This window comes from Oryctolagus cuniculus, chromosome 1, assembly GCF_964237555.1.
Source record: "Oryctolagus cuniculus chromosome 1, mOryCun1.1, whole genome shotgun sequence".
Lineage (NCBI taxonomy): Eukaryota > Metazoa > Chordata > Mammalia > Lagomorpha > Leporidae > Oryctolagus > Oryctolagus cuniculus.
Window position 1 is genome coordinate 128,112,499 of NC_091432.1, and position 17,256 is coordinate 128,129,754.

At 57.0% G+C, this 17,256-nt stretch overlaps 1 protein-coding gene across 4 annotated transcripts in view; it reads right to left on the reverse strand.

The window, feature by feature from the left end:
• The window catches only part of IGSF9B (immunoglobulin superfamily member 9B), a 58,543-nt gene extending 42,027 nt beyond the window's left edge, over nucleotides 1–16,516 (reverse strand). The window contains exons 1-3 of one of the 4 annotated variants that reach the window (XM_051834507.2): nucleotides 15,884–16,514; nucleotides 6,267–6,464; nucleotides 4,355–4,501 (exon numbers count right to left, since the gene is read on the reverse strand). In XM_051834507.2, the coding sequence (XP_051690467.1) occupies nucleotides 4,355–4,501; nucleotides 6,267–6,464; nucleotides 15,884–15,947 (409 nt within the window). In that variant the 5' untranslated portion in view covers nucleotides 15,948–16,514. Of the gene's footprint in view, nucleotides 1–4,354; nucleotides 4,502–6,266; nucleotides 6,465–15,883 lie in introns of all 4 variants that reach the window. The other 3 variants (XM_008248366.4, XM_051834508.2, XM_070065666.1) reach the window with 3 other exon arrangements.
• Between the last annotated feature and the right edge of the window lie 740 nt (nucleotides 16,517–17,256).

The window sequence follows — 17,256 nt, forward strand, 5'->3', positions numbered from 1 at the left end:
TTGCCTTTCAAGTGAATAAATAAATCTTTCTAAAAATTAATTAACTAGGAGCTGGCGCTGTGGCACCTGCAGGGGCACTGGTTCAAGTACCGGTTGCTCCACTTCCGAGCCCACTCTCTGCTATGGCCTGGGAAAGCAACAGAAGATGGCCCAAGTCCCTGGGCCCCTGCACCCATGTGGGAGACTCAGAAGAAGCTCCTAGCTCCTGGCTTTGGATCAGCTAAGCTCTGGATGGTGCAACCATCTGGGGAGGGAGCCAGCAGATGAAAGATCTCTCTCTCTCTACCTCTCTCTGTAACTATATCTTTCAGATAAATAAAATAAATATTTACAAACATATAAACTAATTAAAAACTATGCCTGGATATCAAAACTTTTTTGCACCAAAACAAACTTCTTTTAATTCTACTGCTCCATGAGCTTTCTGAAGTACCCTTGTATTTGTTTCTTATCTATCCCCCTTACTAGAATAATCCTGTCTTAAGAACAGACATCTTTTCTGCAATACCACCATACACCCAGCTTGGAGCATAGTTCCAGGAGGTGGCACAGTGCTCAACAAACACTTGTTGAATGAATGGATGAAATAAAACTATTAATGAATGAGGGATGCATGCACACACATCTACACTCCCACACTAACGTAAGTGCATAGAACTTCCTAAGGCAAGACCACTTCCATCTATATCTCCCAAACCCATAGCTCCATGTGGGCACACAGGGAAGATTCAGTGTGACTGTTGATTGAATTAAGAAGCACACTTCCTCTCAGACACACAATAACACAATACACCTCAAGAAAATTGGCTCTGCTCCAGGACCTCAGAATACACCAAAACCTGTATTTAAAAACCATCCCAGGCCAGCACGGTGGCTCATTGGCTAATCCTCCGCCTGCGGCGCCAGCACCCCAGGTTCTAGTCCCGTTGGGGTGCCGGTTCTGTCCCAGTCGCTCCTCTTCCAGTCCAGCTCTCTGCTGTGGTCCAGGAGTGCAGTGGAGGATGGCCCAAGCGCTTGGGCCCTGCACCTGCATGGGAGACCAGGAGGAAGCACCTGGCTCCTGGCTTCGGATCGGCGCAGCGCCATTTGGGGATGAGCCAAAGGAAAAAGGAAGACCTTTCTCTTTGTCTCTCTCTCTCTCTCATTAACTCTGCCAGTCCAAAAAAAGAAAAAAAAAATCCCAAGCCTTTGTAACGGATCTTGAAATCCTGGTTTCAGGCCTCTCTCCCCTTCTGGAGTAGCTCTCATCGGCATAGACACCCTCAGGCCCAGGATGCCCCTCGACACACAGCCAACACAGCCACAGCTTCCCTTACCTCGGATGTCAAGCTTAAAAGAAAAGATAATAAATTAAATTACGTCCTGAAGTGACAAATTAATTACTAATTACATAATTACTTTATTATTTAGGTGCTAATCAGGAAAGTACTTTGAACAATTTCGAGTTTTCAGGAAAATAATGGTTTGACTCTCGATTATTTACTGAATTAGGTGTTAGCTTGCCAGCTGCATTTCCAGGCTTAATTCTTTCTTCCAAGTGCCCTATAATTAATAGTGTAGGTTAGAAATAGGCTGGCCTCTCCTCCAACCAATTCACCGACCTACAGCAAGGCTTGGCTTGGGTTTTTATGGTATTTTCTATGTGATAAAGAAATAATTGGGTTTGTTTCCACCCAACTGGTCTTGAAAGAAAACCCAGAAGGAGAATGAGACAATTTGTAATTCTAATTTTCACTGGCCTTTCATTTTCCAAAGGTGATCCCTGTCAGGAAACGCCTGACATTAAACATTCTGCTTTGGAGGCAGTGGATCACTGGTGCTTGGAATCTTTCCCGAAATAATGGAAATATTTATGCTGCAAAGAACCTGGGAGCCCAAGAAGAAGGGCCAGGGGGACGAAGAGGAGAGGGCTCTCCTGCTCACCTGGGAAGTGTTTGTCTGTTCTACCCAGGTTGCAGGTGGGCGTCCTGGTTACAGCAAAACAGCTTCGATCGCAAGCCTGGGGCAGATGATGCGTCATCCTTGGCCATTCTGCCCAACATCCCCCCATGAACACCCTGCCTGCACTGCAAAAATGCATTGCTCTCCTGCTCCTGGGCTCCCAGGCATGCTAATCCCCTGCCTGGAGCACCCCTGCCCACTTTTCACCTGCATCTGGCCAGCTGCCATCTCCAGCCAGGTCTCTGCACAGAGGCTCCTCCTCCCCAGTGCACCAAAAGCCGTACCGTAACTGTCTCTGGACTTGCCTCTCTTTTGAAGTCTCGAGTCAGGACTGAGTCATGCCCTGAGCCTGCACAGGACAAACATTCAAAAATATGTTTTGAATGGACAATTGTTGGTGGGTTCATAAGGACACTGGAATGACAAAAGTGCTATGTGTCTCCCAGCCCCACATCCTGCTTCTGCATTTTTCTGTCTTCTTCTCTCTCTGGAAGGATGGCCAGCATCATATGTACATATAAATATCCATGCATAATTAATGTCCCAGACATTGTGCAAGATCCTTTCTCACATAGCATTTTATTTAAACCCCTACAACAACCTTGCAAATAGGCACTGGCCTTAGAACAGAGGCTCAGAGAGGTGACTTCACTCGCCCGGGATCACACAGTTCACATGCAGTGGGTTTATTAAATAGATCACATTTTTAAAGGTCTTGAGCCATGCTTATCGTACTCCAGGAAATTTGGAATTCCCGAAGAATTCCAAGGGGACACACAATTCCAACCTAAATTCTACTTTCCTATCACGTGAGCATCTACTGAATAGCTGATCTCTCGGGTTCCTGCAGTGGACAAAACAACCAGGAGATGCAAAAGGAAAGAGACGATGGCAAGCCCACCGAGGAAAGGGCGGAGGGGAGAGGTGCGGCCACACCAGGCCCTTGGCTTGCAGCTCAATCAGGGATGCTTCCAGCAGCATATTTACCTTCCTAATTACGTTTTGCTTGAGCTAATATTAAGATGAGCTTTCATTCCTGCACACACAGCAGCTGGCATCAAAAGGAGGTGATTCAAAAGCTGCTCGGTGGTGGGGACAACCCATCCAAGATTTACAATATGCCTCGGATCAGGTTCCTGGGCTGATCGACAGGGTCCAAGTGCATCTAACATGGAGAGAAGTGGCAGGCCACCTGGACCAGCGCAAGTCCAAGGCCATCAGCAGTAAGGAGCCTTTGTCCTAAAGGCCAGTGCTCATGCTAAAATGCTCCCTGGACCCTGAACGGGTGTGCAGACCCAGAAGGAGTGCAGGTCTGACCCACCCCCACTACATAGGGCAGATGGAGCCAGCCTTTGAGAGAAGCTTCTAGTCCAGGAACAACATCCATTTCTCCTTTCCAAACACAGCATCCATCAGGCAGCAAAACCATGAGGACCTAAGTGGTACATGGCTCACCCAGGCACACTGGCTGTCATAGCCTCAGTAGTGAGCATCGTGTCTGCAACTCAGAAGATATTTTCATCATCCACAGAATACAGAAGAATAAGGATAAGGTCTGGCAAAAAAAAAAAAAAAAAAAAAAAAACACCCACTCCCTTCCCACCATGAAGAGCACTTCTCCTGTCTTTGCTCCATGCTTCCAGTTTTCTGGCTCCTCCAGAGGATGTCCCCTTAGGTAAGAACCCAGAGGAGAGGTTCAACCCTTGGGGAGACCCAAAGGGCCCAGCCCCTGGTGCTGTCACAGTTGGGGAACCAGGCCCTTAAACACCTGGAGCTTAACTTCACCGGGGTTTCCGTGCCCTCACCCAGATACTCCACAAGCATCCATACACAGCAAAGTTCTACAACCTGTGCTATAAATAACTGATAGCCATAGAAACCATCCCTCTCTCCTGGGTCTTTACATTTTATTAGCCGGTAAATGCCATCTGAGCAGGGATCGTGTCTGGGCATACAAGAAAACCCTTGCCTCTTACTACTCAAGTACGTATACCCAACGAGGAACCAAAATAGCAACCCACAAAGACTACAGTGGGACTCCAGGAAACCCACTGGAGAGCAGGCAGGCATGACCTGGGCTAGCAGGGCCATCCCCAGGTTGGGAAATGATTCCTGCAGTGACCCAGTTCTGCCCCCGCAAAGCCATAATCCTCCTGGCTTGAAGCAGTATCCCACCTTCCTGTAAGGAACTCGGACACCACCACGTAACAGGGAGCCCTTCTCTTATGCATGCCTCTGACCTCAGGGGCCCAGGAAGACAACTCAGAGAAGCTGAGATCCCATGGGGCTGAGGTTCCTTTTTGCAGCAATGCTTTGAGGGAGGGTTGGGGTGCAGTCATGGAAGGGTTTCCCCCACAGCAGGCCCTCAGAGGCAGGCTTCCTAGGCCAGTCCTGGGAAGGGGGCCACACGCACCGTTGATGGTGAGGTGCACCCAGCTGCCGTTGTGGAAGGTGTCATACTGCTGGTCCAGCATGAGCACTTTGCACTCATACCAGCCCTGGTCCTCGGAGCGCACCTGCTCCAGCCGCAGGGATGCCTTATCGTGAAGACTGGCCCGACCTAGGGAAACAGAATGGAAAAAAAGCCATCAGGGCAGGGTGCACAGCTCCCTGCTCCTCACCCAAGTCAAAGGCAGGACACCCGACATAACCTTGAGAGCATTTCCCATAGCCACGCCCAGAATGTGCAGCAGGTGGTAGGTGTATGGTCATGCAGCTACCGTCCATCCCCAGCCAGCCTTGCCCAGACTTCCATGACAGCTCAATGTGTCTGGCACTGAGTAAAGCCTCAGTTCCTTAGGATACTTTCATGCTTTTGGAGACGCAGAGCTGAGCAGAGATGAAAGGGAGTAGCAGAAGCTTTGAACACATGAGGGTAGGCAAGGCAGTCTCTAGTAGGCCCTGCAATGTCTCCACTCAGCGTTGCAATCCCCCTACCCCAACTGAGCACCCAGGACCTCCATAGGCAGCCTCCTCTGTCCAACTTTCCAATGGTAGGGCAGAGGGGACACGGGCCAGGGACTGGAATACCAGGGTTCCTGTAATTCTGCTACCAGTGCCAGAAAAACTGCACATCTTGTCAAAGCCCAGCAACTCCCAGAGCAGAGAGCAGTGGGGCCCATTAACCTGAAAACGAGGGAATGAGTGGCAGGCAGGGCAGAGACCCCTGAACACCCTCCTGAACTCCATCAGGAGGCTGAATCCACTCATGAACTGAGCCACTGGGAGCTGCAGCACCAGCCCTTCTGCCACGCCAGCAGGACAGAGCAGCCCTGCAGCCAATTGCCACCTCCCTTCCAGCCCAGTCCACCTCCTCTGCTTTCCTCCTTGTCTTGACACTGGCAATCTGCCTAAAACCCAGACTATCCAAAGCAACCCTGGCCAAGAAGACAGCAAGAGGCAAAGGCACAGGAGATAAAAATGGAAGGATTCTGAGAGAAAGGCAACCCGGACTCAGAAGCCGGGAGTGAAGGCAGAAGGAAAAGCAGGGGCCAGCCTAGGGCTCAGAGGGTTAAGCCGGCGCCTGCAAGGCCAGCATCACACATGAGAGGGCCAACTGGAGTCGTAGCTGCTCTGCTTCCAATCCAGCTCCCTGCTAATTCCCCCGGGGAGGGAGCAGAGAATGGCCCAAGTACTTGGGCCCCTGCCACCCATGTGGGAGACCAAGATGAAGTTCCTGGCTCCTGGCTTCTGCCTGGCTCAGACCTGGCTGTTGCAGGTATTTGGGGAGTGAACTAGCAGATGAAAGATCTCTCTTTCTCTTTCAAATAAATAAATAAATCTTTAAATTAAAATAAAAGTAAACACAGAGTCCTAGTGGTCTCCTCCCTGCCTTTCAACCCCAGCACACGCGCGCACGCGCACACACACACACACACACACACACTCACCCCACACCCTCCCCCTGGCAGCCGGCAGTGGTGAGTCACAGCAAGACCACTGCTGGCAGAGTAATTGCAGAGCAAGACACCAGCGGCCCAGGAGAAGGGGAGGACACGTGGCAGAGGGAAACCGAGCCAGTGGGACCAGACGTCTGCCAGGGGCATGGGCATGGGGGACACTTGGACACTCAGGAAAGGCAGAGCCTGGAGTTCAGAGCCAAGAGGCAGACAGCAGCACAGCCGGACGGGCACACCCTGCAGCTGCCCGGCAAGGGGAATGGAGCTGCCCAGTTCCCCACAGGTGTCCCCTGCTCCACCCTCACTTTCTCTCCCCTCTCCCTCCTCCCACCACTTAATGACAACCTCCACGGGAGAGGAGAGAGGCAGGGAAGACACAAGAGGACGGACAAGGCCAAAACCAGGGAGGGACAGCCCAGACCTTACCTGCATACTCAGGGTCCACGTGGGGCGGGTAGTAGCCAAACTTGATGAAGATAGGGATGGGGACCCCAAACTTGAACCACTCCACGACATAGGGCGGGGGCTGTCCCGTCACTGGGTGGATCACGTCGCATCGCAGGACCACGCCCTCACCGGCTCGGGCAGTCACAAACTCGGGCTCCTCTCGCAGGCCGTGGGCAACTATGGGAACAGCAGTTGGGGCAGAGCAGTGATGCCAGAGAGATTCCACCCAGGTAGCCCCGTGCCGTGTCAAAGGGCTGCCTCCACCACCGTTATCCAGCTCCTCTGCCCCTGCCCCTCCCAGGGAGCCCCAAATGCCCCTCTGTCCCGGCACTCCCCTCTGCTCTGAGCCCCCTAGCAGCTACAAGCCTGAGGTGGGGAATAAGGGAGAGGGAAGGGGTTCTGTTCAGTCTCACAAACCACACCGGCCCTCCCAGGACCCAAAGAGCAGCAGGTGCACTCATGCCCTGGTCCCCTCTGGCATTCCCCACCCCCCAACTGCCAGAACTGCAAGGAGACATGGACGAGGAGGTGCAGGGGCTCCAGCCCTCCCCTCGGAGTGGAAGCACGCAGCCTCAACGTGATCCGTTCCCCCAACCCAGGTCCCTGCCCACCAGAGCCAGCCTGCCTGCCGGGGGCTCAGCGACCAGAAGCTGTGCACTAAACAAGAGAGCTCCTGAGCAGGAAATCCCCTGACCTGTCAGGCTGCTCCAGGGGCTGAGAGGCCGCCCCAAGCCCCTCCTCCACTCCATGCCAGTGCCAGCGCATGCTGCAGAGGGGAGGGGCTGGGGGTGGGGCTGCAGGTCTCCAGTTTCCAAAGCCCCGAATGTCACTACGGGGAGAACAGGACACTTCGGGCAGAGATCGCAATTGTCCCGTCCGGCCTTTGGCAAAGGACAGGGAAACCAGATGGCTGAAGAGGGCACACCCATCCTGGCTGGCAGGGGAGGGGTCCCCACTCCCACCCCACCCCCATCAGGGAGAGGAGGCAGCCAGGAGGCAGCCAGGAGGTGGGCCCACCGGAGTGCCGTCCACACCCCTGGCATGGCTGTTGGGCGCCACCCAGTGCTGCAGCCCCACCTCCCACTGAGAACACTCCTCCCACGCCAGCCTCCACCACCAGGCAGGGCCAAGGAGGCCACAAGGTCACCTTGCCCAGCAATGTCCCAGTGAAGGGGACAGCCCAGGGAAGTGGCCCCCAGCTGCCCCTCACCACCCACACGAGCGAGTCCACCCCACCTTCCCCCTTCCTCATCCCACACCTCCTGTCCCAGGCTGGGCAGCACCAGGGACAGCAGCTGCCTACCAAAGGCTCAAAGCCCAGCCTGCTGCACCCTCCCAGCGCCAGGCCCCTCCTTCCTGGTGGAATGGTCTGACTGTGCCTCTGGCCCCTGCCGGCTTGGGCCTGCCTCTGTGTCTCCTTCAGCTCTGTGTTGGGCCTCTCTGCATGACTGTCTCTCTCTCTTTCCAGCTCCTTCCGTGTGTGTGTGTGTGTGTGTGTGTGTCTGGCCATCTCCATGTCTCTCTGTCTTTCTTCAAGTTTTTGTCAGTGTCTCTGTCTCCCTGTCTCTCTCCTTGCTCCTGTCTCTACCTGCACATGTGTGCATGTGTGTGTGCATGGGGAGGGAGGGGGGACCTGGGTCGAGGATTTCTGCTGGCCTGGACAGGGAAAGGGGCTCAGCTGCTCCTCCTCCCTGGACCCTGTGTCTCCGAAGCTCTGCTTCTCCCCTCCCCCTTCCCTGCTAGCTGCGGAAGGAGGAGGCAAGCCCTTCCAGAAGCTGATTGGCTCCCGGTGACATCACTGTTTTCTAGAGAAAGAGCTAAGATCACAGAGTATTTTTGGAGGCGAGCAGAGTGTTGCACTCACCTGCCTGAGGCCCCAGCAGGTTTCCCAACTCCCCCACCCCCACCCCGGCTTCGGCTTCGGGCTGAGTTTGCAGCCAGCCCCTCGGGGAAGGCAGAGCGAGGAGAGGGCCCAGCTGCAGCAGGCGCCACCCCCACGACCCCAGGGGCACCCAGGCGAGGACAGCCTGCCTGTTGGCATCCATAAGCACAAAGGCTGAGGCTGAACCAAGAGGAATGGGGGAACAGCAGGAGCCGTGAGCCGGTGGGGAGACTGTGTGTGCAGAAGTGGCTGCTGGAGGACATGAGGGGACAAAGCACCACAGGGGCCGCGGGGGACGCTCTTCCCTGGGGCTGCCTTCCTTGGGGGGGAGGCAGAGTTGGCCCTAGAGCCTAGGCCTGGGAGAACAGGCCAGACACCTCTCACAGTGAACCTGTGCCCTGGAGGGGGCTGCTGGGGCTGAGGGTTCTGGGGGGGCAAGGTAAGGACATAGGTGGGCTCTGACATGGTTCCCAGCGTGCCAGCTGCTCATTTGCACCTCACGCTGCTTCATTCTCACTGCATGGCAATGAGGCAGTTCGTTCACACCTTCTTTCCCCAGTACTGGGAAGGTTCCACTCTCCCACCCCGCCAGCCCAGCCAGCCTAAGGCCCACCCCCAAGACATCAGCCTCCACCTGAACCTCTTCTCCAGGACCCCTTCAGCAAGGGAGAAGCAGCTACGAAGAGTATGCACCCCCAAGGATGCCCAGCAGGACCAAAGGAGACAGGTCCCCCCACCAAAGAATGCAGAGGGAGCGGCCGCTCTCAGCTTCCTCGCTCAGCCAGGCCCTCCTGGTTTCCTGCATCCTGAAATATTTATGTTTTCCTCCTCTCCTGCGCACACACACACACACACACACAGCCTGTTCTCTCACTCCATCACCCACAATCACTTCCCCTGAAGCCTGATCCTTCCGGGACAAAGTACATATAATAAAACATGCTCTCCAGAGAAGCAAGGAAGAGCAGAACCCTCAGCTGGGCCTTGGGGCAGCCCAGGATGATGGAGGACACACACGGCGGCAGACCGCCAGGGCACCCAGGGCCGGGAGCAGGACAGAGCTGAGACTGCAGGGGCAGGTGTTAGGAAAGGGAGCAACTGGGAAGGGAGGGGGAATGAGGGACACTGCAGCGGGGGGGCTGGGGGCCACAGCAGCCCTTAGCAGCACAGAGGGGCCGAGCTCCTCCCCCAAAGGGAGACAAGTGACTTTGGCAGGAGGCGCGCGGAGGCACCAGGCAGCTCACAATACCCTTTGCGGGGAAGCAGGAAACGGTGGCGCCCTGAGCTAGCAAGTCTGCATCTTGCGGGTCTGCCCAGTCATTCTGGAGCTGTGCCACGCTGGCAGGCAAGAGAATGCAGAAGGGCCCCCCCACAGCCTGGCTGACCTTTTGGTAAACCCATAGGGTACAAATCTCCCACTTTCTGGGCCAGCTGGTACCCAGTGGGTAGCTGGGTCCACGGCTGCCGTTGGACCCCTGTGGACACAGGAGCCTGAGGTGTCCAGGCCCTGGCACAGCCCCCACGTCCAACAGGGAAGGGCTGGGAGAGGAAAGGCACCTGAGAAACGGAAACCCTCTAAGCGCCAGGGGAAGACAGGAGGGGCCGGGGCCTCGCAGTGAATCTCAGCCAGGCTCAGTGCTAGCAATGCGACAGAATCTCACTGGTCCGACCAAATTCTGGTGTCCCCATTTCTAAAGCAAGCAAATGAGGAGGCTCCATGGCTCCCCCAAACTTTACTCCAGTAACAGGTGGTGCTGTCAGGGTTCCCACTGTTTCACACCACCCAGCTCAACACAGACCCAGGGGCCCAGGGCCACCCCCTGCTGCTGCTCCTGTCCGTTAAGGCAAGGTCGGAGGTCAGTGCCCCTCACCCTGGGCAGGTTTTGACAGTCCAGCCCCTCCAGCCCAGGGGGATGGGGAATGGATTACAAGGTGGGCCTGTCTTGAGGCAGCTGGATTCTCTCTGGGCAGCACCATTCTGCCTGATGCCCTGGGGCTCCTGGCTGCGTCTGGCTGGCAGCTCAGGGAAGGGAGGGGCGTGGGCTGAACCCCAGCCCACGCCACTCATTAGTACAAGTCCTCACTGCAGCCTCCTCCTCTTCCTCCTCCTCCTCCTCTGGGCACCAGACTCTCAAACCACAGGCCTGTTGTCTAATAATACCAGCGACAGCCACCGCCACCTCCATCTGCCAGCCTAAAAATAATCCCTGCTGAGTCCCAAAAAGGCACAGCCCCCGATAGTCCCCCTTTCCCTCCCCCACCCCAGCCCGGAGGCTCCAGGAGATTCCAGGAAGCTGGCAGCCTCCCTCGGGGCTCACCAAGTGGGAGGCACTGGGAGAGATGCACGAGAAGGCAGAGGATGGACTCACTCTAGCCCAAAGCAGAGGGAAGACCCCCCTCCCGGGGAGCGTCTCCGATAGAGAAGGGGCCTATGCCCCAAACAGCAGGCACCTCTGGACATCCCTCTGCGCCCATCTCTGGCAGTCCCCCACCCTCTGCAGGCTCCCCATCAGTATCCTCACAGCCCTGTGCCCCCCCCCCACACACACACACAACTCCACATCAAACCTAAGAGGTCAGGTGAGCCCAGACGGGGCCTGGCCAGGAAACCGTGCAGGCTTAGGAAGAGCGAGCCATGGGGGAAGCAGGGCAGGAGTGGTGGGCGCTTTCCTTCGGGGGAGGGGGCTGTCTCTCTGCCTGACTCAGCCAAGGATGCCATTAGCAACCTTAATTTGCTCTTGGCTGCACTGTATCTCCAAGAGCCCTTTCCCCAGGAGCCACTGGCAGGAAGGAAGTCGGTAATTCAATCTCCGCCGCTCCTTTCCTTTAATGGTTCCTCGGCAGCAAAGCAAAGCCACGCCCCCACCCCCACCCCTCTCCCAGCACCTGGGTGCAGCATCCAGGAACCAGACCCGGCTCCTCTGGAGGGACGCAGGAACTCAGTGGGAAATCCAAGGCCTGTATTTGCTCCCAGGGATATGTCAACATTCCCTACTCCGGAGCCAGAAAACGAGGACAGTGACTCACCTAGTACAATGCGCACCCACGTGCAAGTTGTACAGCCCCTCTCGGTGGGTACATGGGGCCGGGAAGGAGGTAAGGAGACACGAGGGCACAGGGGGCCGGGCTGTGTGGGGCCCCTCCCACTGCCCTCACTTCTCAGGACAGTGGGGCTGCCCGCCACCTCCCTCATAGCCCTGGTCTCCATGGAATCTTTCTCCAAACCCCTCACGAGGCCCCATCTCTGCTCACCAGTCTCCTGCCTATTCATGCAAGAGGGAACTGAAAAGCAGGAAGATTCCTAGGAAAAATAGGTCAGCTGCCTCTGACAGACCAGGCTCACACCCGTGGGCAGTGCCCCCAGAAGGGGGAGCCAGGCTAGAAGCTGCCTCTCCAAGCCCAGCCTCCTCACCCATCTCCCCAGGGACCCAGCCCTTCTCTCTGCCCTGCACTATCCAGGCTGACAGGCTGTGCCACAGTTCTGCTTTGAGAAAACAGATCCTTCTCAGCTTCCCCATGAACTTCACCTCTGTTTGTCCCCAACATGGGCGTCCTCTGGGGCACCTCAGGCAGCCTTCGGTCCAGCCCCTGGGCTGCAGCCTCCAATTCTGGTGACTTTCTGGCTACTTAGACTCAGGAACAGTGTGAGGGGTAGGAAAGCAAGAATTCCACTCCAAGTATGGTCTCATGGCCACCCACAGCACTAGGGGAGGAGTGGCTCCCACCCAGGCCTACCCCTAACTGGCCCTGCTCTGCCACACTGCACACATATGCACACAAGCACACACACATGAATGAACATGCTTCGCACATGTATGTGAACATTTGTGTGCATGAATACACATGTGTGCATGCCTGGGCGTGAAGGCGTGCATTACATATGGGGCACTGCAGATGTACATGCACATATAGGCACATGTGTATGCGTGTATGCAGATCCATGCACATGCACACGCATGCATACAGTTTACTGCATGTAAAGAGGCACACATGGATGCTCACACATACAGAGGCATACATGGATACACACTCAGATGCACACATATACACATACATCTGCAGAGAGTTGGAAGTTCTCACCAATTACAGCTTTTTTCACCATTCACGTCCATTCCATATAAGCTGCTGGACCCATTTTAGGAAATAGAGGAGGATCCTTGGGATACTCCCTGGGAATCCTGCACCCCAGCCTAAGAGGACCTCAAGATGTGTGTGTTGTGGGAGACACTTTCCTGGAGGATAGGACTATGTTGCAGCCCAGGTCCGGCCCTCCTTGGGGCATCCCTCAACCCCCAGCTCTTCCCAAAGCAAGCAGGAAGGCTGAGACGGAGGGCTGACAAGGAAGACACACAGCATGCCAGGCTCTGGGAGCCAGTCCCGGTGGAGGAGAGGCAGCAGGGAAAGCAGATGCCAGGAGAGAGCAGGGCTTGGGAGGGAGGGACAGTGAGATGCTCCCAATGAGGCAGCCTCTGCTCCGTGGGTAACTAGATCCCAATTTTCTGTCTCAGAGCCACAAACATGAAACCACCCAGGACCTAGGACCTGACAGCTCCAAGACTAGCACACACTGGGCCACAGGCCAGCATTGAAAGCTGATTCTTCCTATTGCCCCAGGCCATGCTCCTTTGGACAGTGCTTCCCCAAGTTCTTCCAGTGTGCACACTGCCAGACACACTTCTGTCCTCAGCATGAGTGTGCTGGAGACACACAGACACACACACGTGCACACACATGCACATGGACACATGGACACACTCAATGACCACTGCTGAGCCAAGTTCTGCTCAGCCAGTAGACTGTCCATGGGGTCAGTTCATGGCCTCCAGGTCTAAACCTTCTCACGCCCATATTTAGTGCCAAAAGGAAGGGCAGTTCAAGAGTTGGGAATGATCCAGTCACAGAACCTGCGGAAGTCAGGGAAGGCAGCTTTGGAAATAGAGGTCTTCTGCTTCGCTCCAGGATGGGAGGTGCAGAGTCAGCCAAGCATGGCCCAGAGGCCTCCAGCAGACAGGAAACTCCCCAAGCCCGCAGGCAGACTCTGGAGAACATGCCATCACCATCTTCCAGACTCCTCCTCCTCCTCCTCATCCCCTCAACCTCTCCACTGACCTGAGGGCCCTCCCCCCTCACCCCACGGGAGCAGCCGTAGCTGCAGCCACATCCTAAAGAGCCCTCAACAGCCCTCCAGTTCAGAAATCTCCCAGAAGTCACCTCTGCCAGCCAGGACAGGTGAGCCCCCCAGGGAGCCTCGCCAGCCCCTGCACACTGGAAGGTGCCCACCCACTCTGCAGGCCAGCCTCAGTGCTCTTCCCGGAGTCTCTCCAGCTCTGCAGACCTTGCAAGGACCCCCTACGCAGTTCTCACGTCCTGCACCCTGTGCCCCTGGAATGCAGGGACAAGAGGTCCTGCCCAGAGCATGTCAGCCCAGTAAGGGGTTTCAGTTCCTGACAGAGGCAGTACCCATTCTGAACTTCTCCAGCCCACTCCCAACCCCTAGGACCTGAGTGACCCAAGTGGAGAAAATTGAGGAACCTGGAATCCCAGAGCTATTGAAATAACAATAATAATAATAATAATGTTAGTTTATTGAGCATATACTATGTAACAGGTAGATACTCGTTTATAGCATTAATGTTCATAAAAGTAAATAAATAAATATCCTATAAGCTCATGCTGTTGGTCCATTTTCCATTGAGACAAGTGACAATTAGAGAGGCTGAACACTTTGTCCAAGGTCACAGGGTCAGGAGGATGCAGATACAACTCAAACTTGACTCCTGACCTAGGTCTTTAACCACCACAATCAAAGCCACTTTAGGCTCAAAGACTCCAGGACCAATAAAGTGACCTCCACCCCACTTGCAGACTGGGGTGCATGTGCAGTCACGCCAGACAGAACGACCTCTCTGCCTCCTGACACAAGGCATAACCTTCAACGTGGGGAAGTCCTCCTGTCTTGCCAGTTAGTGTGTTCCTGCAGTGCACCGTGCGGAAACTTGGACGGGAGTCCACTCCCCCCACCCCGCCTTGGGTGTGGAGGCTCTTGGAGAGCCTCCCTTCAGGGCCTCTTTCCTATCCAGAGATCCCGGCGCGTCATGTTGTGCTTCCAGCGACAGTCCCATAGCAGGAACATACCAAAAACGGGAGGGGAGGAAGAGGAGGGCACTGGAAGACTACACCGAAATGGGGGCGACAGCAGGAGGAGGACGCCACAGATTGTGAGCAAGCCCGACCCCCCTCACATCCATCCCATTCCCTAAGCTCCAGCGGACACCTTGCCTCAGTGTTCCCGCCTGACAAGTGGAGAGTTTCCAAACCGTGCACATCAATGTACCGCTTAACAAAATCACCCCTCCCTCAGCTGGTTCTGTTCTGGGATTCCCCGCCGCTCCCCAAGTAGCATAGGAGACATGTTCCATTCCAGAAACTTTGTCCAATCACTCCCCCCACACACCCCCAGGAAAGGTGACGGGAAGACCCTGTGCCAGGAGTCTCCCGCCGACCCCCTCTGCGCCGCGCGGCTGGAGTGGGTGTTGGGGCCGGCGAGTCCTCCCTGCTGACTTCACCTAGGGACGCCTCTCTCCCGCCGCCATCTCTCCCGGCGCTAAGAACTTGCCCGCAGCCGAGTCGTGTCTGCGCTCTGAGAACCGTGAGCTCAGAGTCCTGGCACCCTCCAAGCTCCGCTGCTACTTCCATACAAGGGCCGAAAGCCGGGAGTGCCACCCAGAAGCTTGTAGGTCGCTCTGCCCGTCTCCAAAGCAAAAGCCCGCGCGCTCACGCACGCATCGCCCAACTCGCCGGCTCTCCTGCCTCGTCCCCATCTCAGACCCGGGACTCGCAAAAAGAAGCCCCCCCCAGCCCCCGCCTCCGCGTCAAGATGCAGCAGAGGGGACCCCCTCCCCCGCCGCCCTCGCCCCCAGCCAACTCTGCCTCGCAGCCGGAACGGCGGCTGGTTGGGGTCGGTGCCGCTGCGGCGCGCTCCTGGGTAACTTTCGCCTGGCCAGGGCCCAGGCGCAGCCAACACAGGCTCCGGCGCCGGCCAGGGCCAGCCAAAAGCGGACGCTCCTCTGAGCCGGTCTGCATCAGTTCTCTGCCTCTCACCCGCGCCGTGCGCCCCCGCCCCCCGCGAGGGGGCTCCTACCTCCAGCCGCCAGGATGTGTGGGCAGCAGGAGCGCTGGCCGGGGCAGCGGGCGCCGCCGGGCCGAGCATCCTGCCACATAGACGTGGATGCAGAGTCCCACGGCTCTGGGGCGCGCCTCCCTGCAAGGGCTCATCCACCGTGCGGGTGGCGCTGCGCGGGGCTCGGGCGTGCTGCGGCGGGCCCGGAGACCCGCAAACTCCTCAGCAGCCAGAGTTAGGGGAGCCGCGGGCTCCGCAGAGCTCGGGAAGGCAGCTGTTCAAGCAAGCGGCCACCGGCGTGGCACACTGGTGTCAACCCCAGGGCCCAAGGTGGGCGAAGTCGACCTCGATCCCGAGGCGTCCTTTCCTCGAGTGCCCGGCAGCCCGTGGACTCAGGCCCCTTCCCCCTCCCGGGCTCCTCCGGCCCGCGACGCCGGGGCCCTCTCGGGCAGTGTGCCCCGAGGGGCGCCCGGCCCGTGCCCAAGCCGCACCCGCGGGAAGGCGCGGCGCTCGGAGCGACCGGGGACTGGAGCCGGGGATGAGGGGCCGGGCGCGCCAGGAGGGGCAGGGAAGGGACGCTGCACTTCAACTCACCTTGAGCCGCGAGACCTCGGGTGCTGATCACACTTGCTATCAAAGTGGCCACATACCAAATCATAGTACTACCGCGCGCCAGCCAAGAGCCTCATCCTATCGCAAAGTGCTCCCGCGCCCGCACACTTCTCGTGCCCGAGCGCCCGCCTCTCGCCCGCCTACGCCCCGCGCCGGTGCTCCTGCAGCCCGGGCGGCCCGCTCTCCATCCCTCCCTGGCTCCGCTCGGCTCGGCGCGCAGCCTCCCCGGCCCCGGCGCAGCGACACCTGCACTACTAGCCCAGGCAGAGCGCAGCCAGGTCCACGGTGAAGCCTAGCCGGGCCGAGCCCGCTGGCCCGCCCCCGCCGCCTTTCTATTGGGCACCGCCCACAGGCCCGGCGGCCTATTGGCTGCACTGCCTGCCCGTCGCGGCGCGAAGGAGGCGAGCCCATTTCAAGGTGCGTTGAAGTGTGGCGAGCACAGAGCCGCAGAATCATGCGCATTGCCTGGGAGAAGGCGTTGTAGCGTCTTTGCTCGGTGCTGTTCTGGGCTCACGGTGCACCGCAAGTTTCTGGTGAGGGAAATGGTAGCTTCTTGGGCTGGCTCACGGGACCCTGGGAGTCTCAACTGCCCCTGGCAGGTCTGAGGAGATGGTGCCCCCGCCCACCCAGGGAACCCAACATCCGGTTTCCATCCAGCAGAAAGCGGTTCCCGGAGGACCATGCTGATTCAGTGATGGGGAAACCCGGGAGCGGGCAGCCTGCAAGAGCTAGGGAACGTCCTTCGCTGGAGAGCTCTTCAAAGAGGTCACGCGCTGCCTCCCCGCCCCCACACACATTTTCCCCGGGCAGAGCCGCACCTCCACCATCAAACGTGATGCTAAGTTAGCAGCCATCCAGCCCGAAGACAGGGGGATGACGAAAATGACCTCTAAAAGTCGCTGAGATTGAGAATGAGTCACTGGCTCAGCTGCAGAGTGTCAGAGACCCCTCTGGAACACGCGCACACAAGTGCGCATTCTGCCACCCCCAGTGCAGGTCATCACTCCTCGTCATTACTAAACCCCAACTTTGAGCAATGAAAATTGTTTTTCCCTCCTCCTAACAAAGGTTGATTTATCATGCACAGGAATCCTCCCCTCTCCAGCCTACTCAGAGCCTAGCCCCTTTCAGCAGCGTGAAGACAGGATGGATTCGGAGGAGTGAAGGGGGTTGGGATGGAGGAGGCTCTGGGAAAGTAGAAGAGGGACTTCTCATTCCTACAGGGGAAGACAGATCCGGAAACTGGAAGGTCTTCATATTTCTTAATCTCTCTACCTTGGCTGCTACTCATCCCCACCTCCCAATACAGCTGTATTTGCAGAAGAAATAAATGAGTGTCATGGAAACTACAAACA